Here is a 22,521-nt window from a genome sequence, read left to right as displayed (position 1 = left end):
AGGGTCTACTCAGGTAACAGGATTCCAGCAATGGCCCTGCCCCAAGTGGCACTTTCTCTAGGCCTCGCTGGGCTGCAAAATGGGTAGGCAGCTGGGCTGGATCCCGGAGGCCCATAGGTCCTGTCCCAGGTACCAGGAGCCGACGTGGAAGTGGCGTTTGTATGTAAATGCGTGTAAACTCCTGGGGCTTCACCAGGGAACCCTAGGGACTGCAGATATGCATACGCGTGGATAACGCAGATGCTCCCGCTGGGGAAATGCGGCCGTGAACGCCGGGACCACCAGGTGCCCGCGCTGCCGCTGTACCCGCCCACCGGGCTCTGGGGCCGCTGGCTCGGCCGACGCACTGCCCACCCGCGTTTCATCGCGCTGTCCGCGGAGGCGCGTCTGGGCCGGGGTCCTGCCGCCGCTGGCTCCCGGGGCCTCCCGGTTCCTGTTTCTTTCCCCCTGGCCGTGATACTCCAGAGAAGGGAAGTGTTCAGAACTGCAACTGAGTGGCGTTGTTGCGCCAGCAGCCGAGCTTCCCAGTCCCCCAACGAGGGGGGGGGGAGAGATGGAGAGAGGGAGAGAGAGAGAAGGAGAGAGAGAGGGAGAGAGGGGGGTGTGTTTGCGTGCGAGGGAGCGCTTTGGAGCAAAGCAGCTGGAAAATGCCCAGAAATACTTTCACAGCGGTCCAGCTGGGAGCCCCCTGCGCGTCGCCCCCCCGCCCCCCCCGCCCAGGCCCCGAGCGCCCCCGCAGCGAGGGTGTGCGCCCACCTGCCGGAGGGGCCGCGGTGCGGGGCCTGCGGGGCGGCGGCGCGCGGGCTGGGAACCGGCAGGCGGCGGGCCCTGGGCCGCGCGGCCGCCTCCCCCCGCCGCCGCCCCCCCCCCTCCTCCGCCGGTCGGCTGTCTCCGCGCGGGGCATGTCTCGGGAGCCGGGGCGGCCCGGGCCGCGGGGGCCGTGCGGCGCATGGACGGCGGCGGCGCCGGGCGAGCAGGGGGAGGAGAAGGCGCAGGCGGCGGAGGAGGCGGCGACCTGCGGCGAGAGGCACCGGCGGCGCGAGGGGCCGGCCGGCCGCCCGCCAGGCTCCGGCCGCACGACTTTCCCGTAGCCTCCCCGCCTCCGCCGCCGCCGCCACGGCCACGGCCACGGCCACGGCCACGGCCGCCGAGCGCCGCGCACGCCCGCACTCACTCCCGCCACCCCACGCACACGCACACCCCCGCCCTCCCCACGCCCCCCACCCGGGGAGGGGGGAGAGAGGCAAAAAGTAAGAGAGGAAAAAAAATAGCAGGAAGATGGCGCCCACCAAGCCCAGCTTTCAGCAGGATCCTTCCAGGCGAGAACGGTAACACTTTTCTGTTTATTGAACCTGCCGCCGGGGGCTGCTCGCGCCGCCGCCGCCGCCGCCTGGGCCGCGAGCCCGCGGGCTCCCCGGCTGCCGGCCCCGCGCGCATTGTCCGCCCGGCGGCGGCTGCGGCAGCGGCACGAGCGGGCTCCCGCGGCGGCGGCGGCGCCCGGCTCTCCGAGCAGTCGCACCTCCCGGGCTCGGCGAATAGAGTGACTCCCTAACAGACAAAAAAAAAAAAAAAAAAAAAAAAAGAAAAAAAAGAAAAAAAAAAAAAGAAAAAGAAAAAAAAAAGAGAAACAAACAAGAAAAAGAAGGGGCTGCTGTGTGACGAGAGCAGCGGTGAGGGTGGGTGGGGGGCCGGGGGATCCCCAGGGCCGCCGCAGGTCCCTTGGCAGCTGCTCTCTAGGAAGGAGTGAGGGTGGGGAGGGGGAGGGAAGGCGGGCGGGCAGGGGGAGGAGGAGAGGAGGAGGAGGAGGCCGGGGGCGGGGAGCGCGAGCTGCGCCAGGCCCCGACTGCGTCTCGGAGGGGCTGTCTCTGCGCCGAGCTGCTAGGCCGGGCCGAGGAGCGGCCGTCGCCTCCCCGCCGCCCGGGCTGCGCCCGCAGCCTCGGCAACTTGTGGGTCTCCTGCTTCGCCCTCCTCTCCACTTCCCCGCCCCCCTCACAGCAAAAGGATAAAGAAGAAAACCCCCACATTCAAACAAGCAACCAACAGCGAGATTTAAAATGTGCCAACAGTTGGAGCATCCCTATGCCCCGTTACTTACTGTTGGGGGAATCTGTGTTTAAAAAGTTCCTAGTGAGAATTGCATATCCAGGCAAGGGGCTCAGCCAAGCTGTCTGTTTGAAGTTAGTTAAACTAAACCCAAAGGGAAAGGCAGTTTGTATTCAAAATATCCTGAACTGTCCTACGTGAATAGCATTGTTAGCTTTCAGAATAACCAAGCACCCCCCCCCCACGTGGTTTTTCCCTCCTGCTGTCCACGCAGCCTACTTTGTTTGGAATCCTATTTGCTATTAATTGGCCGCGTCAATGACATTAACTGCATATAGCATATTGGTTTGAGCAAAGTGAATGTCTCTGTCTCCGAAGACGAATTTCTCAGTAGGAAGTGTGAAATGTTACTCATTGATTCATGAGGAAAGCAAATGCAGTTAGATATAAGCTGTACCCCACCCCTTCCCTCAGCAGAGATGTTTCCTTTACTCACAGGCTTCTGTAAACTTGAAGATGGGGGAAGTCCGTAGGTGCGAGATTTAATTATTAATACATGGGCAGTTTAATTTTTGTTACAACGTAGCATTTAACCTGTAGCTTACATCAAAAGAAAGTAGAGGTACTTACACTGCTCATTTAAAAAGCTTCAGTTGCTCTATTGCTTGTTTCCTTCATACAATAAGGACTGCAGAATTGTCAGGAGTAAGGAAATAATTTTGTTAAGTAGGTAGGTAACTGACTAATTCTAAACTCTAGATAATTTCTATATAAATCAGATACCTGAGAGTAAATCATACATAGTCCAGTTTTTAGAGATGTTAAATGTGTGTAGCATTAACTGACAACTCACATAGTAGCTAAAACGAACATTTAGTATTACTAGAAGAATTCACGTATTGAATAGTTTGCTGTTAAGATAGAGCATGTGCATGGCTCTTAATTATTTTTAGCAACATAACAGTATTTTTGAAACCAAAAGTTTATCATTTCCTTCCTTCCTTCCTTCCTTCCTTCCTTCCTTCCTTCCTTCCTTCCTTCCTTCCTTCCTTCCTTCCTTCCCTTTTCCTCCCAGTTCTGTGGGTAGTAAATGTATTTACTAGGATGGCCCCAGTAATCTCTCCAGCAGACGCCAATTGTGTGCCATTTTGGGAATTTCTCTGAGATAGGAATCTTGAAGATAGAATTAATTTCCAGAGGAAACTTCACAGCCTGTGCATGAGTGCATTCTTTATCACCTGTCTCCATTTGGCATTCGAAGAAGGTAAATCAAAGTGCGCGATTTGTTATTCTGCTCCACTTGAGAGCTGAACTAAATAACACTTGGTCTGAAATTCTGATTGAAGTCGTAGGAGGATATACTGTATTTAATTTAATGCCCTTTAATAGCATCTTCTTGTTCAGCTTGGATACTGTCATTTTAAAGGTTGGATCTGAGAAGGTTTAACCTGTAGGGAAAGGGAGGAGTAATAAGGAGGTAGGAGCTCTATAAAGGAAAGGAAAGGAAAGGAAGGAAGGAGTTATAAACTAAATGTTTTAAACAGTAATAACCACAAACTTGGCCCGTTATCCAAACAGTTGTTTTATGCCCCGAGGGTTCACTTTGTTTTTAGGGTTTTAAATACTCTTAACACTTTAAGTGTAAACATTAAGCTTGTCAGTTGTTTTGATTTTGTAATGAGAAATGGGAAATCAGGCAGTTTTTCAGGAGGCGGTTGTTTTTCAAGGTTACTTGCTAAAATAGAGTCATTTCACCTTGATGTACACTTTGTGCCTGGAACTTGTTAGTTGGTAGTCGTAGTTCTCAGTAATAACTGAACACAGATATGTTTATAAAAAATGGCTTTCTGTGGACATGCTTTAAATGATATCCTCTCACTCATTTAACCCAAAGGGAAAGGCATTTAAAAAACTGTTTCCTAATTATTGATTTCATAGAGGCTTTTATGGACATAAATCTGTTCTTTACTGCTTTTCAAATACACCAAAGGAATCAAAAACTTACATGGAAAAAACATCTTTCAATTGTCTTGTTGTTTATTTATGGAACACCTGACCTGAGTATAATAATACAGTACAAAATTCATTTCCTTCTAATGATGTTTACTGAGTAAATTTTGGAAAAAAGGTTTTTCTTGATAATGTCTTTGATTACTATTTTGTACTCCTTAAATTTCCGTAATTTGTACACACAGAAAAATCCTCTTTAGAGTCTGAAAACAACTTGAAATCCTTGTATATTTAAACTTGTGTGATTTTTCTTTAAACTCCAATAGTCTGTATATTATATAGCACGACCACAGAGTTTTCCCACTGTGTGGATGTAGTAACCAAGAAAGTTAGACTGACAGATGTGTCAAGCGTGTGATATGCCTATGTTGGTTTGCAGAGTCTCTGCCAGTAGCACAGGGCTTTTGGTTTAAAAAGCAAAGGTGGGGATGAAGACTTTTTTGGAGGTATTTCTTTGTACAGTGTAAGCTTAAATACAGAGTGATAAATGACATGCGTTGTATAACACTTGCTTATATATAAATAGCTCCACTAGATTGCTTAAATGATAATAGGAAATATGAAATAGGATGGCCTTCATATCACAAGGCCAAGGGTCTACAAATGGAAAAAACTGAAATAATGAAATATTTCCAAGGCAACAGACTGTCAACAAGAACTGTAATGCATGGGCATATCATAGAAGCACCAGAGAAGATATTAGATCCTATGGCTACGGAGCCAGGGCTTACAATGACCTTTTTTATGTAGGATCCTCCCACATTACAGCATCCTTTCATATTTCCAGTTTCTAATTTATAAATTGAGTAACATATAGCTGCTCCAAATCTGTAATACCAGGTTTGATTTGTTACAACGAGCAAACTTGAATTCAGCATTATTTGATGCTTTTGGTCAAACAAAAGTTGCATGACGTATTTTTAGCACCAAGTGGTATCATGAATAATTTTGGTCCCCATGGCTTTCCATATTCTTAAAACGTGTGACTTTTATTTTTCACTGAAAGTTCTGTGAAAATAACATCCCTCTCAGCAATGAGTTGGTAAGAATCATATTGCAGCTTCAATACAATCTACAGACTAGATTTTTTAGGGATATGAAATTTGATTTTCCCCTGAAATTCTTTTGCAAGATAATTGTCCCTATAATAGAGCTATTTTATGGGGATGTCAGTTTCCATGAACCCCTCGACTTTTTTGCTCTGTCCCAGATCTTAGTCTGGAGTTCATTTACATGTCCATATTGTATCTCTTTGAAAAAGGACGTGGTGTCCAGAATCCCCTGCTCTGTGGAGAGATTTTTCTGTGATAGGGTGTGGTTGTGTGCATGTGCCCACTTTTGTAAAGCAACATTTTTTGCGGGAGGATGTGGGCCATGTAGGTTTTATTTAGCTATTTTTTAAGCTGCAGAGCTTTATATTTTGTGGGATATTTGTGGAGAACATGTCATGAAGAATTCCAAGTCACTCCTAGTAATGATGTTTTCCCCTATAAACTTCCTTTAGTACCTTACTAGTAATAATGACCCCAACAAAACCTCAGTCGATTTTTCTTATTTTTCCTGCAATTCTCATGATCCTTTTTCCTATGCAGAATGCATTACATTGAAAGAAAATTAAGCACATGTGAATGCACAACTAGCCCTTCCCCTGTGGTAGTCACAACTCCGCTTTTTCTACATTGTAGCATTGCGTCACTTGAATTAATTTTTTAAAAATTCTGCATTGACATTGACTTAGAATCTAACTTCAGGTGTTTTATAGACATTCCTTAATTGCCTACAATGGATAAAGCTGAAACTTAGTGGAAGAGTTAGTGTGTTGAATATTTTAGTTGATTAGTTGATTAAATACTAATTTAAAAATTTAAATGCTACTGTAGTTGCCCATAAAGGAATATGTGAAACTTTAAATATTTAAATCTGTACTCTGATTAGGTTAGAACTTCCAGAATTTATGGGAAAATTCAGTTATGTTTGCTTGCATTTAATGATGTTAGTATTTTCACAGTAAATAGTGCCCCTCACCCCCTTCCCCTTCTTGGGCAGTGTAATAAACCAACTGTAACCAAATGGTATTTTTACAGCATGGGCCCCATTAGTGTGAATAGGATGTTTGCACTATTAAGTTTGATAGAACCTTACCTAGTTAGACTAATTTGTAGTAATATTAGTAATACTACAGGGCATTAGCAGGACATGGCTTAGTAAGAGTGAAGTCACTGCTCCCATAGCTCAAATGACTAGGGCAATGACAAGATTAAACAATACTTGAAGTTGTTCTCTGCACACATTGCTAAAGCTTAATGTTTCCGTGAATTAATTGGAACACTCGTCGTCTTGGGTACAAAATCATGAGATGCAAGATGAACATCCTGTATTACAATGGCCCAGAATGCTCCTGGCCCTCGACTGTAATTATTGATTGGTTCATTCCCTCAGCTTTATTTACTGAACCTCTACTATTGGACCATGGTGACTTGCAACAGGGATGGTAGTTCATAATACACCATGTACGAGCGTGGCTCTGGTCAGAGACTTATCCTTATATTGGGCACGCAAAATGTTACAGAGATCCTGCCAACAGTTTCTGAAAGAGGAGGAAGTGCAGAATTCATAGAAGTATAAATAAGGCTCTCTATCGCTTTTGATATCTGTTAGTTTGGTGTTCGGGGGGGGGGGGCAGTGATTATAGAATGATTAGAAGGGGAGGAAAGAAAAGTGCTCCATATAAATTATAGCAAAATTAGGAAAGATGTTTGATGGGATTTAAAAATGAAAAGAGCTCACACATGATGATAATAAACATTTATTGGACACAACACTACTATATATCAGGCCCTGTATTAAATACTTCCACAGTGATTTTCTTACTAGTTTCCTGACTGCCCTCTGAGGGGAGTGCTGGTATCCCATTTATGGATGAGAAAATAGAGGCTTACTGTTCCCAAGGAAGGTGGTAGAGTGAGAGATTGAATTCAAGTTTGTCTCTGTAGAAATGTGCCTTAACAGCAGTGTGGACGGTCCTGCATTTTTGGATTTTTGAAGTCAGGGATTTATGAGCTAGTGCCCGAGCGTTCCTATGGCGGAAAGACCTTGTGCACTATGGATCGTGAACTAGATCTCTACTTCTTGGTCCTTCACTAGATGTTTGGAGAACTTCAGAAATACAGTATAAAGTTAGAGGAAGAATCGATATTTAATTTATTTGTACCCCACCCTTTAACATTCCAGTAGATTTGTGGGCAGGCTCCATAGTTATATACGCTTTAGGGCAGAGTTTTTTACTGAATGGTTAGAGAAGCATCAGTTTGCTGTGTACATGAGCCTCTTTGGTGATAGACTCTGAAGTACTCAAGGACTGCTTCTGCTCCTGTGATCCATGCTTCAGAGTATGCGACAGTTTGTCTGAAGATTACTGTTGAAGCATTTTTTTTTTATTGTGATAGTTTTTCCATGGAGTGGGTAGAAACAGCCTTATAGAGCTTCCTGAATAACATACGTTAGTGCCTAACTGTATTTTTGGGTATTGTCTTTTAAAATATATAAGGACTCATACAAGTTGGCCTCTTACCAACTTATCTGGCATTATAAAAATGACAGTAAGCATTTATATAGCATGAAGTACCAGGCACTCTTCTAAGGACTTTGCATATATTAATTAACTCATTTAATTAAAGATATAATGTGTTAAAAATGGATAATACATACATAAATGGTAAGTTGTCATTATTTAGTTTCCACCTCCCCCCAACACACACAGACACACACACACACACACACACACACACACTTGTGGCATCTCTAAAGAGGGAAAGTCTTTGGTAACATTTTTATTTCTTTAATGCCAGGGGTCATAGGAGATGGCTTGGTATGTAGCAGTTCCTTGACAAAAACTATGCTTTAGGAAACTTTGTAGCATTTGACTCCAGCACTGCTCAGAGAACAAACACTAGATTTGAGGTAGCAGGCAAGGATGCCGCATTTATCTTTATGGTTTTGGAGGTAATACTGTCAACCAACTAGCTTCTTAAAAAAAATGTATAGCAGGAATTTCAGGACTTGAAAAGACTGAATGAGCAGTTCTTGAGTATTTGTGGTTGGATGAGCTGAGTATTTTGCTTGTTTATATATCTTAATGAAATACTTTTACATTCAGAAAATTTTTTGTTTACGTAAAGAATAGGTTGCCTTCTAACATTTGGAAAGGATTCGTTTAGAGAGATGTTCTGCTAAAATACTGAAGATTAAAAACAATAGTCAGTGGGAAGTGTAAGTGAAAAATAGGCTACAAAATTTAAAACAGCATTCAGATCATCTTAAAAGAAATTACATCTGTGTATAGTACTTTATTATTAGTATGCTAATGCAGAATTAACGGGCTCTGACTTGGGTACCTAGCTTGTATATAATGTTTTTTTTTTTTTTTTTTTTTTTTTTGAAAGCTTTCTATATTTTATTTATTTTTTTTTTTATTTTATTTTTTTATTAATTAATTTATTTATTAGTTTCAGGTGTACAAAACAAGGTAATACTTAGACGTTCATCATTTATATCCCTCATACTGTGAACCCCCCTCCCCCCATCCACTATCCCTCCGACCTTACCAAATCCTTATCAGATATTTTGGAAAGTAGTACCACATAGCATTTTAAGACCTCTTTATGGAATCGTAGGTCATCAGTAATATCTTGTAACTTATGGTTGGCTGGGACTTTTTATTTGCAAAATTTATAAAAAGAATTTTATTATGAAGAAAAATTGAGTATTGGATTGAGGGTCATCTTTATGTGAATATAACTGAAATTAACACCTTCCTCCCTCCCCTGCCCCCCAGTCTGAATTTCCCTTTCTCTATTGCAACACTACAGAAAAGGATACCAGTTCTGAACTTCATTCAGAAGCACTTTACTTAGAAAGATTGCAGTATTTTGGTAGGAGCAAATGGAATGATTGAAACTGCAGAACCTATCTCTCTGGTCCTTGAAAATGGAGATCTCAACGAACAAGGATATTTTAGTAACTAATATATTGCACTGATTGAAGGAACATTTTGTCCTACAAAAATAGTTTATTTCTCAGGACCTATTTCTGGAAAACACACATCCTATTCATATGTATGCATGGGATGATTTTTTATTGCACAAAATTTCTGTGTATGGTGTACATGGTTTATATATAAGCCGTATATAGTTTAAACATAATTTATATATAAAATATAAACCATATATACCGCCTTTATCTATGTCTACCTAAAACAGGAAGACATTACAAAGGTATCTTCCACATATTATAAATGTCTTACTTTAGATCAAGTTAAATCTAAATATATGCTGTGGATTGGTGACTTTTTTGTTTTCCAAATGCTGTAAGGAAAAGTAGGCTCATCATTTTTTTTTTGCACATTTTTATTGTTCTGTGTAAATGTAATTTGTTAATCCTGTGAAATTTGTCATAGATAAATTTGCTTGGATTATCTTGTCACCACCGTATCTGCATTCTTTTGTTCATTGCTTATTCATAATTTAACAGTCTGGCAGTGAGCCTTTTTGGGATGCTCACAAAAGATATATGACCTCTACCAGCTGCTACTATAACCTGCAGAATGCACAGCAAGACATTAGAAACGTGAGGATTCCTCCACTGATTAAAGTGCTCTTCATTTAAACAGTCTGTTCAGAAGGATCTTAGGAATCTCTTGCTACCAGCAGTTTTGATTTTTTTTTTCTTCCTAACAAAATTAGTGCTAACAATTGAATCTTCATTTGGTGTGAATTTTCAGATTATCCAAAGGAAGTTAATTCTTTGACTATTGTATTTTCTTTATAACTAAATACTTAACATTTTTATATTTGGGGGTGTTAAAGTTACCCAGAAATGGTTTTATTGGGCAAGGAAGAATGGAGAGAAGAGTGGCTATCGCATCCTAATCTTAGACTAAATGGTTGCTTTAATCCTTGAAACCAAGCACTTTACAGTTTATACTCTAAATACCCCATATTATATAGTGTGTGGCAGACATTAAAAATAGCATGTTACTGGAAGTGTAACCACATCTTCAGGTTTTCATTATTTTGAATTAGTTTATCATATGCATTTATTCTCTCTCTCTCTCTCTCTCTCTCTCTCTCTCTCTCTCTCTCTCTCTCTTTCTCTCTCTCTCTCTCTCTCAATCAGCAGATCAGTTTTTGAGTAATGGCTAGTTTTTGCCTTTCTTCTGTGCAGGCATATGATTACGGTTCAAAATAATTCATTGCTAATCCATGCAGTATTGGTTCATCTCCATCACTCTGTTCTGTGATTAGAGCCTCAGGCCTGCTGCCTCGCTTTCCGCCCTGATTTTCTTTAACTGCAACCCTTGTTTTAATATAGTCCTGTAGTCACCACTTGCCTACTAGCCCCTCTCCATTCGTCATATATATCGATTGCAGTAGATTAATATTTATTTGAAGCTATTTTTCAGACTTTGGGAAAAATGTATTCGTTTCTTACTGTGAATCTTCATCTGAAGGGAGGGAGAGGTGGGTGATGAGGGCCCAGGTATGCATCTCTTCTTGTAGAGTAAAGCTATGGCATTTCCAGCTTTCAGTCTTTGCTGTGGTTAAGGTTTGTCTTTTATACACAAATCAGATAGTTTTGTTTCCTGGGAAAACATTTTGCACAGATTAAGGTACAGTGTTAACAGTTGAACTCTTGTTTATAACAATTCTAAAATGGCTTTCTGTTATTTGCCAAGCACATAATATAGCCAGTGCAGCCACCATAATATTCATTGATCAGATTGCGTTGCATGTTTCTAGACAGGGACACAAAGTATCATTTTCCTTAACATCAAAATTTGCCAATTTTACCAGAAGGTCATCTGACAGATTTTTAAAAGACTTTGTTTCAGATCTCAGTAGTCCTGTGTTCCTTTTAATAATTGCTTTCGTCTCATTGTAGCCGTGTGTTTGAAAGTGTAGGTCAATGAGGATGATTGCATTCAGAATTTCATGATCTGTGTAGTGGAACAAATTGAAAGCAAAGCCTGTATCAATCACTGTGAAGGGAGGGTTAATTGTTACCGCTTCTCAAGCCTCTGGACAGATAAACCAGTAATGAAATACTTATTGCTCTGATATGTGAATGCTAAAGGATGAAACAATGGAAACAGAAGCAGTCTTCAGAGATAACCGAAAAGGCAAAGAAAAAAGAATAAACTGGATGAAAGTATGCAACTGTATAGTACATTAACTCCCTTAAAAGTAATACTGTTTTTAGCCTCCTACCCATCTTCTTCTGGTAGGTTAGGGCAGTATCATATCAGGTTGCTAAAGCCAAATAAGAATATAAATGGAAAACTCTCTTTATGTGAAAAAAAAATCTACAGAAAAAGTATAGTCAGTCCTATGCTTCATGTGAACTCTGTATATTTTATAAAAATGATGTTTGAGTTACTATGTAAGGTTTTCACTTTTAAAAGACTGGTGTTAAATATTATAAATGCCCAAAGGGCTTAAATTCTGGCATGTTTTAAAGGATTGTTTTGTTATCTTTGAAGAGATTTTGGAATTATTGTCCACTGTAGACCAAAGCATAGAAGGAGTTGTGAAATACATAAAGAAATAGTAAAATAAGAATTAGCGTTGCAAAGAAGTCATGAGATGAGAGTAAACACATTTAACCATTTCTTCCATATGAACTTAACATTTAAACATCTGTTAGTTACTTATATGTTGAAATATATGCAAAAATATTTAGCCAAATTGAAGTCTTAGGCCCATGACAATCATCTCAGCACAGTGGGTAGTTCTGAAAATTAATGAGAATGATAATACTGTAAAGACTGTTCCAGAGTTTGCCCAAATTCATTATCTAAGACTCTTGTTAAGAACATCTCAAAGAATTTTAACCAGGAAAATATATTAATGGTTCAAAAGCATTTTCAAAACCCCGAATTACAAAAGTATAATGGAATTATATATGCAAGAGTTATAGTTAGCAATACAGATATTGGAAGACATTCTGAAGGCATCTTTTCCCATAACCTATACTGCTCTTGCACATGGTTTCATCCACAGGGTTTAATCTCATAGACTATTTTTTGTATTTAGGATCAGAAAATCAGGATCATTTAAAAAATACAACGGTTCCTTCCCATGAATGTGGGGAAGCTTATAGCTAGAAAAAGTTAGGTATGTTGTTAGCAGTCATTTCAGAGTTGATACAAACAACTACTAACAAGATAGACCATTAGCAAAAAGAAAGAACTGTTCCACATCTTTCTATTTGTCTTCCGAATGTCCAGAATCTCCCAAGGCCTGTTTCTTTGCAGAACTGATGTGGCTACAGAGCAACCTAAACAAATGAGTGGGGCGTAGCCCTTTTTAATGATAGTTGTACCATGTTCTAGCTAATGTGGTTTCCTGTATTGTAAAAGATAACTGTCATAGTAACACTGTAACATCCCTGGAGCAGAGGGTATTTCAAGTGCTACTGAAATACACTAGGGTGGAAGTCAGTAGAGAGCCCTGTCATCAGGCTGTACCAAAGGGTGTCAATTTTTGTGTACAGCACAGCACAGGCAAAAAGCAAGAAGTGTTGCGTTACTCAGAAATAGATATGTACTTAAGACTATGGATGTGGAGATTGGCAGGGCAATACACTATGAGTTACCATTGGTAACTTGCTCTTTGGGTACTAGTAGAACAGCGGGTAATGGCATAAATCCTGGTCACCAGTATCAGTCTTCCATTATCATTATAGGAAGGTATACTCTACACAGGCCCTTTAACCATTTAGAGCCTCAGTTTCCTCATTTGTATAGTACTGAGTTTCTGCCATTTCCTACCAGTTACAAAATGCTATGACTGCACTGGTGTGAATTATGTGGACATATGATACAAAGTAATGAATTTAAGTATATGGTGGATTTTTCTTCCTAATGGTATTAACATTTACAAATGTTCCTTACTGTCAAACTATTAAATAAACTCAAGTTTTTAGATCAAATGTGATGCTTGTCATGCAGGTTTCAATCAATAAAATATAGGATATTTAAATATTTTTCTTCTGTAAAACCATCTTGGAAAGGAAACTTCTTATTGCAAGAATGTCCAGAGGGACATTGCAGTGGAAGCAATAGGCTGTATTAAGTTATTTGTTAAAGTGACATATTATACACATGACTCAATGTAACCCTAAAGAAAAACACTAAAAGTGTTTAGCGATAAATACATTTGTTGGTTAAATTCAATTGAGACGGTAGAACACTCCGGAAATATTTGAAAATCAGATGACATACCATAAAGAAGGAAGTTAACAATGTAATAATTTGATGGACAGGTGAGAGTTTAGGGGAATAATCTTTAAAAATTTTGTGTGTTCCTAAAACATTTATAAAGGAATAAATTTCTGTGGTGAGATATTTGTTCAAACTACAACAATTATTTCTTTTTAACTTTGTTTTTCAAAGGAGCTTTCTTCTAATTCCTCTCCTTTACGTATAAAGGTGATCTGATTTAGTGCTTATGGTGTAGACTGATTTAAATATTTATGATTGGATAAGATTTCTTGCTTCTGATAAATTAATGACTTTTTCAAAGATGTATCATTTATTCACTTATTTATTGTTTTCTTTGATAATTTCTAATTAATGATACAAATAGATGTTGCACATATATTAATAAGAAATAATTAACTTTTCTGCTTAATTTCTATATATGTAGATTATCTGTGCCTATAGTCTGTGTATTATCGATAGATTAAGAGTATTTTATCCCCATACCTATTTTATGCTTGTCAGTGATAATTTCACACGACTGATAAAAATATTTTTTCCTAAAAACACTCTGTTCCTCAAAAGGTAATGTTCCATTTTTCTATTATAAAAACACTTAATGAAATAAGAAAGCATGATATAGTATAGATCGGACTTCTGTAACTCCTTTCTTTCCCTCTTCACTCATCAAAACCCTATTTTCTCAAAGCTAATTTTGGCTAGGTGTTAGGAGATAATCTGATTAGAACAATTTACAGTTAGGAGTGAAGCTTATTTTCATTTTTTAAAAGGAGTCAATAATAAGAAACAAAACTTCAGCTAGTAGAACATGGAGAATCTTCCATGTGTCTCTGTATCACATGTACTGTATGTGTCCCTTCCCAAGAGATACATCAGTCAATAACTCTTCCGAAAATTTAACATCTCATAGTGACATTGTTTTAGAGGTAATATGCTAATTTTCTCACATTATGGCATATAATAACGGGCAAGTAGAATCAGCTAGGTTAAATACATGCATTGTACATACTTTTGTTATTGACCATTTTCTTTTCTATCTAGTTAAAAGTCTCTCATAGTGATATAGAGCTATCATCAAGTAAAGAAATTTTGAATTGGGTGGAATGTCGTGATACCAAGCTTGGATGTGTCTACTCAGTGCTGAAGTAGAATTTAAATGTGGAATTTATAGATGGCCATAATGTTCTTTGTAGAAAGGAATCCACAGCAGATGTTTAGACTTGGGTTGAACCAAAGCACGGTAGACTTCACAGTAGGCGTCAGTCTGGCCCATTTCCCACTTCTTCTGCAATCAGGTTCACTTACAAGTCTTGTTCCAAGGGCAGACATTGCCGTCTAGGTATATTTTGCTGTTATTTATCTGTCAGCAGCATCTGTTCCATACATGGTCACAAAGACTTTTGATAGGCCCTAATTGAGTGTGGCCTCTTCTGACTTAAACAGGGATTTTTAACCCACGGTCCATCAGTGTTATAGCAATGGGTTTCAGGGAATATGAGAATCTCCTGAGATGACCTATTCATACATTTTTATCGGTTACTCAAGGGAGTATATTTTCTCCAAAAATATGTGTCAAGAATTGTGAAGAATCTGAGATCATACCCTTCTTGCAAGCTTGTGTGTTAGACCCTGCCCCAGTTTAATGAATGCTGGTAGAAGATGCAAAGCCCTTGGATCAGACATGAAGAAAAGTTTAATACAATACAACGTTAGCAGTAGCCAGAGTATCAGCATGTAAGGCAGTTCTCTGAGCCCCAGTTTGTACAGAGCGATGCAAAAAGGGCCAGCTAATACCCCCACAAGCGGTAGATTGTGTTACAAGAGGAACTCTGAGCTTAGGGAACCTAAATCTTTTAGAATGGACAGTAAATTTGTCTTCCCTTTCCTCTGAAGGAGAAACACTAGCTCTATGCTCCTAGGCTGTTCTCCATACAAACTTGAATAGATAGGGAAGAGCAAAGGACAGTTGGTGCCTTGTTTGCAAGATGTACAGAAATGCAAGAGACCCATAGAGACTTGTCTCTCAACAGTCTGAGCCACTTTTAAGGAGGTTATTATAGAAAAGATGAGAGGAACTAGTGCTGAAATAGTCCTATAGTTGAGAGCTTCTTTGAGCTTAATGCAACACGAAGTCAACTATTTGGAGAGAAAATAGCAAAGGTTCCAAATATGTAATGTTGCCAAAATTATATATGATGTAGTACCTCAAGCTTACATAGTTTTAGCTGACTCAGTTAGTGGATGGTCCTTATGATGTTAATGTATTCACATTCTCATAACTTACATTTTATCGCAGTAGATGTTTGTCCTATTTTGTAAGCGTGCTCTCTTCCTGGTTTGCTCTATTTATCCATAAATTTTGACTTGTTGACAGTTCCCTTTGTATCTTTGCATTATATCATTTAAGATTCTCCATAATTCAATAGATAGTCCTGTCAATATCTCCACTTTATAGGTAAGGTACAGTTAGGAAGGATTTGAAACAGGGCTCAAGCCTCAGTCTTTATTGACTTACTGTGTAAAAGAGATGACATCCTTTTACCATACCAGCTTCTTTTTGACTTTTGTAGATTTATTTTCTATTTTTATTCTTTCTTCTGGGGCGTCTCCATTTCCACACATCACCTTCCTGCATCATGGTGTTATTTTTTCCTTTCCTGTACCCTGCTCCGTACCTCATAAGGGCTCAGCTGATGGTATACGTCCCTTTTTATATATTGCCTTTTAAATTATTAATTATTATTAATTAATTATTAATTATTATTAATTTATTAAATTTTAAATTATTCTGTAGACTTGTAAGTATTGAGTCTTTCTGCACTCCAAAATTACACTAAATCATCATTGTTCTTATCTTCTGATGTCATAGTCACTATGTCTTATAAAGTGAATGATTACAATCAACATAAACAGGTCAACCAAAAGTTTGCAGATCCACCTCGTATTATGCTAAGGTACTGTATTACAGATTGTTGTGAGGAGATTGTGATCTTGTTTAACAAGTTATAATCTGTAGGTCTATTTCCTACACAGTTTTTATAACATTTGATTGTGAATAGATTTACATTTTGTCAGTTATGGTGGCACAGGTCATAATATATCCCTGTCTTTTGCATAGCATCGCACTTTTGTATGTACCATAATTCATTAATGTGGCTCACTTAAACAGTTGGGTTAAAATAACCCACTGCTTCTGCTCAATTCAGATCCAGTTATAAATTTACCTCCAATCAATGCCCAATGACTTGGCACCATGCTTTCTCCCTTTTCAGTCTGTTAGCCCCATTTTCATCCCAATAGGATTTAACGATACCATGATAATGTAATTTAATACAGATTAATGATCAAAACATGGTCTAATAACTAATGAGACCACTCAGTCCAAATATTCTCTATTGGATACCTTCCACAATTATTCTCTGCAGTGGGGATGTTTACATAAATGTCAATCACATATCTGGAAATCATGTTAAAATATCAAACTGGGAGATGCCCTTGAGGTGACAGTGGAGTATAGAAACTGTCTATCTGTTGAAAAGCAGATCATAGTTCATCATCAGAATCTATCATTAAAATTTTAAACATCCATAACCAGTATAGAGAACCACTAACCAAAATGATGGATGATGAAGAAAGAAATTATACTTTTTTCTTCCCTGTACTTGTCTTTCTACACACACTGTGACCTCTTTGGGAGAGAAGAAATCAGTCTCCTTCGTTTTGCATGCCTAGTGGTGGAATACATTCCTGGAACAGAGTTAGTGAATGAAAAAATGAATGAATTCTAGTCCTAATTATGCCTATTGCATGTTTATGTTTCATCCCACGAATTTCCCATATCTGTCAAAAATCTACAATCACCTTTTGCACATTCCAGGACCTGTGAGCTAAGAAAAGAAATTAACATGAACAGTAAGCATTTTGTAATTGTAAATATTTTACCAATGCTTAGAAATTTCTAGTGTATTCTGGGTTTCAAAGCTGAATTATTTACATTGTTTGTTCTGGAGATTATGCTTCTGGAACTTTATAGAGAGTAGTTTTAGGTTCAAGATGTGTCACAACTCTCTATTAAGAAAAGAACCAAGAAAATCAATTAAAACCAAATATACAATTGTTAGTTTCTTTACCTCCAAATGATACCACCAAATAGATGAATTCTAGAACAATGGAATTTTTCCAATTAGAATTATATTTAACTCATGTTATAGTCAATTATAGTTCGATAAAATCTGAATTCCATTAATTCTATATTTCACAAAATTGTACCTAAAATAAATTGATTAGACCAAAAAAAAAATTGAATCAGGTAAAATAGAGCAGGTTACAAATAGAGCTGACAGCTTTCTAGGGACCTCTCCTCTAGTAGCACAGTTCAGCCATCACGTTTTAGCGTACATAATACTTACAGCAAAAATCTTTGCACAGAAAATATCATGTAAGGATACATTGAATAACTGTGATTAATTTAGCTCTTTGCCATGATTGATTAATGGTGAACATTGTCAGTTTCATATAGACCAGTAAAGGGATAAAACTTGATAAACTTGCTCGAACTTAATATATGTAAAGAAATGAAATAATGACTCTAGGGGAAAAAATGGACCAGTAGTTCAAATATACTTATTCCTTTCTCTCTTTACTCTGAGCATTGCTCCCTTTCTCCAGCGTTTACTATCTTTAATCACTAAATTTTGTCTTCAGTGCATATTAGCCACATTCAGATATATTGGTGTATCTTGAATAATTTTTGGAATAAAATTTGGCTACACATTTATTCATGTACAGGTAAAGAAACACATTTCATTCTCTGAAGCCAAAATAACATTTAGTATATAACTAAATATGTCCAACCCCCCCTCCCACACAGAGAGCCTATGTAAATAAAAACAGGGCTCTCTCCCCCATTACATAGTTAGAAATTCTATTCAGTGTTAATTATGAAAACACAATCCAATGGGCTAAAGCTTTCTATTTGCCTAATGAGAGCACTGCGTTCCAGAAACGAATATAACCATGCATGGCTATTCGGTGTGGCGCCTTAGTATGATGACGATTTTATTTATTTTGTCTAGATCCACTCTGGCTTCCCAACTCCAGATGAAAAATGGTCTTCTACATCTAATATCTATTTAGGAAGATTGCTCTATTTCTGAAAAACACAGACCTCTGGACTGTGCTTTCTATCTGGAAAATTTGAGCAAATGCATGTCTTACAGTTTAAATAATTATTTTTTAACTAACAATTACTGCTTGTTGCATTATTTGTATATGTCAGACACAGTGATAAGCTCTTTAACATATTATCTTAACTTTCTAAACATTTGAATTTGTTACTTTGTAACTCCTATTTGATATCGTTAAGTATTGCTCATTATAAACATTTATTTTCTGTTCCAGGCATTTATATTACATTTGTGTCTTCACTTAGGAATTTTGAAAGTTGCAAAAATTTCAGTTTTGTTTAACCGAATCACTCACTTATCCTTTGGACTGACTTCTGTCTCTCAGCTTGGGGAATGTGTGCTTCTTAATCCCAAATTTGTTATGGAAGTTCTCATTTTCTCTGAGTTTTATAAATTAGGACATTTTGTAGCTTAAATGTAGAAACTGTAGCTTTTGAATCACTGCAGTTACATTCTCTGGTCCCCACCTGAAGTCAGTACAGGAAAGTTCAGTTTGGCTTTCACATCTTGAGGGTTCTACTCGTGCCTTTATCTCAGACTCAGCATTTCCTTAAATATACTTCATCAATTCCCTTAAAGTTGGGTCTTTCCATTTTGAAGTGCCACCTAAAGGTTTGTTTCTCTATTTGAAATAATCTGTGACCCCCGTTCTCTACTTTGGTTTTTATTTCTTGTTATTTTCTACATCCTTTAAAATAAAAGCTCTCTTTTCGTAAAATAACCAAATGCTTACAGAAATGTAATACCCTCTCCCTCACCCCAAGAACATACCATTATCTTCAGTGTTTCTTAGCTACCTGCATTCAGCTTCCTTGTATACCTCCAAACCAGAAGTGACCTGCTGCTGCCAAAACACTTGCAGTCTTTATAATCTCGGCTGCGTTTGACGCTGTTGATCACACCTTCCTTTTTGAGACGCTATTCACTTGACTTCCGTGAGGCCATGCTTTTCTGGTATTCCTCCCAGCTCTGTGTGGTTCATCGTTGAACGGCCTGGCTCTCTACTCATCTTCTCTCCTCCCTGCAGGAATCTGTGCATTCTCATGGCTTCATAAAAGGAAATAATAAAGATAGTGACAACACCACAGTTGTTCCTTTGGAGATCTCTTATCTCTAAACACATAGACACAGTTGTGTATTGGCCATAGCCATTTGATGTCCCTTAGGCACCTCAGAGGGACCCAAAACTTAATGGTATATTATATGTCAAATAAGTGAGTAGTAAATAAATACCTAGGCAGGAAATGGAGCCCCAGCACAAGGTCACACCAACCCGTTGATGGTGATACTGTTGTCTTTTTCTGTCAAGCTACTGACACATAAACTCCTGTCTGCTGTGACCACTGAAATTTGTCCTATCTTTCTGATCTCTCTTTTGACTTACTGGTTTCCAGACACAGTACTTATTTTGACTGATTCTGGAACTCCTGTACTTGTGCCTTGATGTTTTTGTTCCTGAACATTTTTGCTTTGCTTCTTATGCCCCATAAACCACAAATCTTTTATTCCTCGACCTGGCCTGCTTTTGGACAGGAGATGCTTGCCTGGTATTTAATAGGGGTGTGAGCACACACGTGTGTATGTGTGTATGTATACACACACTTTAACTGTAGTTCAGAGACTCCGAAGATGAGTAATGACCTTGAGTCTAGTAGAGTTAAAGTTGGACAATTGAAATGAGCTTACCCTTCAGAAAACTGCTTACGCTTCCATGAGTGCTTTACATACTTTGATTCTGTTGTCGTTTCGCCATTTTTAGACCCCTTTTCTTTGATGAAATCTTCAGTTTGCATGAATTGTGTTCAAGTTTCTGGTAGACACAGGCTTCCCCATGACCCTGCTAATGAAGGGGTGCAACCTTTCAGTGAGAGCCCCATGAATATGCACAGAGTGCTGGGTGGAGAAGTGTGGGGCCTGCTTCCTTTTCTCAGTAACAGCATCACCACTTTGGGTTGAAATTGCTGAGTATTTTCAGATTTCCTGAGGAGAAAACCCTATTTTCTGAATTTTTCACGTAGTAAGTGTGTAGAGCTATTATCTATAGTTTTGTCTGCTTATGTATACTCTGCAAAAAGGGAACATACTGACTGAAGTCAGGCAGCTGGGGTAAACTCACATAAACATTTTAGGAACATTACAGAAGGGCCACACTATGTCTAATGTTTTATAGTGAGTTCCCATTTACTTTTGTTGTGAATAATGGTTAATTGTTGAATTGGGCAGAATCTGTAGTTCTTTCTGCCCTTCCAAGTATATATATCAGGGAGGGAAAGGAGATATATTGGTTATAAGATAATAATCAAACACATGAAAGGACTTTAAAAGAGAGATCACCTGAGAGGGTTTCCTTACTTTTGTGTTTTCTGTGTGTGTGTGTGTGTGTGTGTGTGTACATTTATTGCATTAAATATTCTTTACAGCCATTACCAAACTCATATAATGAGTTTGGGAGAGAAGCAAGAGAGGCGATATTTATTATAGTAGCCATGCCTTATTATATATGTTTATTTCCTTGAATATTTCTTGGAACAGAAGAAAAGTACAAGTAAAATCCTGCATTAATAGAAAAGAATCAGTTGAAATACAAATGGAAACTATAGACACATATCTCTTCTTATGCCCTAATAATAGATATCTGAGAGAGCTTCTCAGAGGAATTACCAAGAACACCACAATGGAATGTCATATTATAGACTTTTTTGGGGAGTGGGGCAGTTATTCTGTACACTATTACAGCTTTTATTAATTCAGAAATATTAAAAATGGATTTTCCTCATTACTCCCTTAGTCAAATGTAGTCATACTTCTTTTTTTTGACATTATTTGAGTCCTTTGCAATAGAATATTTTCTTATCCATGAATTTTATTCATACAACATATAAACTTATGTGTTTAATGTGGAATTAGGAGAAAGCAAAGGACTTATATAAAACTTAATAATGATCCTTTCAGAAATAGTAGGAGATAAAAACCTGCAATAAGACAGCTCCATTTAATCATAAGAACCTGAACAGCAGTGTCTTGTGTTTTGGTTTGTTATGTTTTCCCCAGCATATGTGTTTAAACGTGTTCACCCACCTCTGGAAGCATTTAGAGAAATGTTTGTGCTGCTTAATTCCCCACGTAAATGGTAATTTCATGGCAGTTCTTGAAATAAACATTTTTAAACTTGTAAACATTTTGTGACTAGTCCCATTACAGAAACAAATATTTAAAACTCAAAGTAATATTTTACCAGTAATTTGAAAGCTAATAACATTTCTCTGAAAAATGCGAATTCATATCTGATTGTGGTGCTGCCATCTTATATTGGTTCTGCTCTCTTTCACACTTAATCTGTATAGCATGTTGTGATAAATTGCTCTATGTCTCAAACTGAGGATGCCTCTTGGTTATTCATAGTGTGGTATTGTCTGATATCCTTTATGGTCACACCCTCCATCTTCATCATCATCATCATCATCATCATCATGAAGGCCAGGTGTGTTGGACTCTTTCTGTGCCTTGGTTGCCTTGGTCAGTGTGCTGAGAGCTTCACACACATTACCTGATTTAATTCCCACAGAAAACCCTCTGAGGAAGCGCTTGTACACCTATTTTACAGGTGAAGAATTAAGTCTTCTCTGTTCATCAGCCATGGTCTTAATTGAAATTCTTTTTGAAAGCTACATTTCAGTGGTAAATAAAAAAATGAAAGAGTAAAGAGAGTGGCTCAGATGTTCAAATACAGAACAGCCTATAATATGCAGTTACCTAAGTGTAACATAAGTTACAATCCTCTGAAGTAAATAATCAAATACAAATATAAAACCCCTCGAATAATCTTCATTTGCAGTTCTAGAGTCGAAAGCAGCAATTAGAAAAAAAAGGAAGCTTTTTGTTTGTTAAACAAATATTTGGTACAGTGGGGTGTTGCTTCTGGATATCAGTGAGACACTGTGTGTCTCTAAGTTTAGGGCCTTAGTGTATTAAAGGGAGGGAGAGGAAACGATGGTGGTGAGATAT

General features: G+C 38.7%; 1 protein-coding gene across 19 annotated transcripts in view; it reads left to right on the top strand.

Moving 5' to 3' along the window:
• Positions 1-22,521, top strand: part of NPAS3 (neuronal PAS domain protein 3) — an 850,867-nt gene that overhangs the window by 3,322 nt on the left and 825,024 nt on the right. For 5 of the 19 annotated variants that reach the window (XM_081050532.1, XM_081050533.1, XM_081050531.1 and 2 more), the window contains exon 1: positions 1,132-1,328. The exons of 13 other annotated variants lie outside the window; for them this stretch is intronic. In XM_081050532.1, the coding sequence (XP_080906658.1) occupies positions 1,279-1,328 (50 nt within the window). In that variant the 5' untranslated portion in view covers positions 1,132-1,278. Of the gene's footprint in view, positions 1-1,131; positions 1,329-3,137; positions 3,308-22,521 lie in introns of those variants that run through there. One more of the 19 variants, XM_081050534.1, reaches the window with a different exon arrangement.

This window comes from Rhinolophus hipposideros, assembly GCF_964194185.1.
Source record: "Rhinolophus hipposideros genome assembly, chromosome: 5".
NCBI lineage: Eukaryota > Metazoa > Chordata > Mammalia > Chiroptera > Rhinolophidae > Rhinolophus > Rhinolophus hipposideros.
This window is presented reverse-complemented; position numbering and strand designations above follow the sequence as displayed.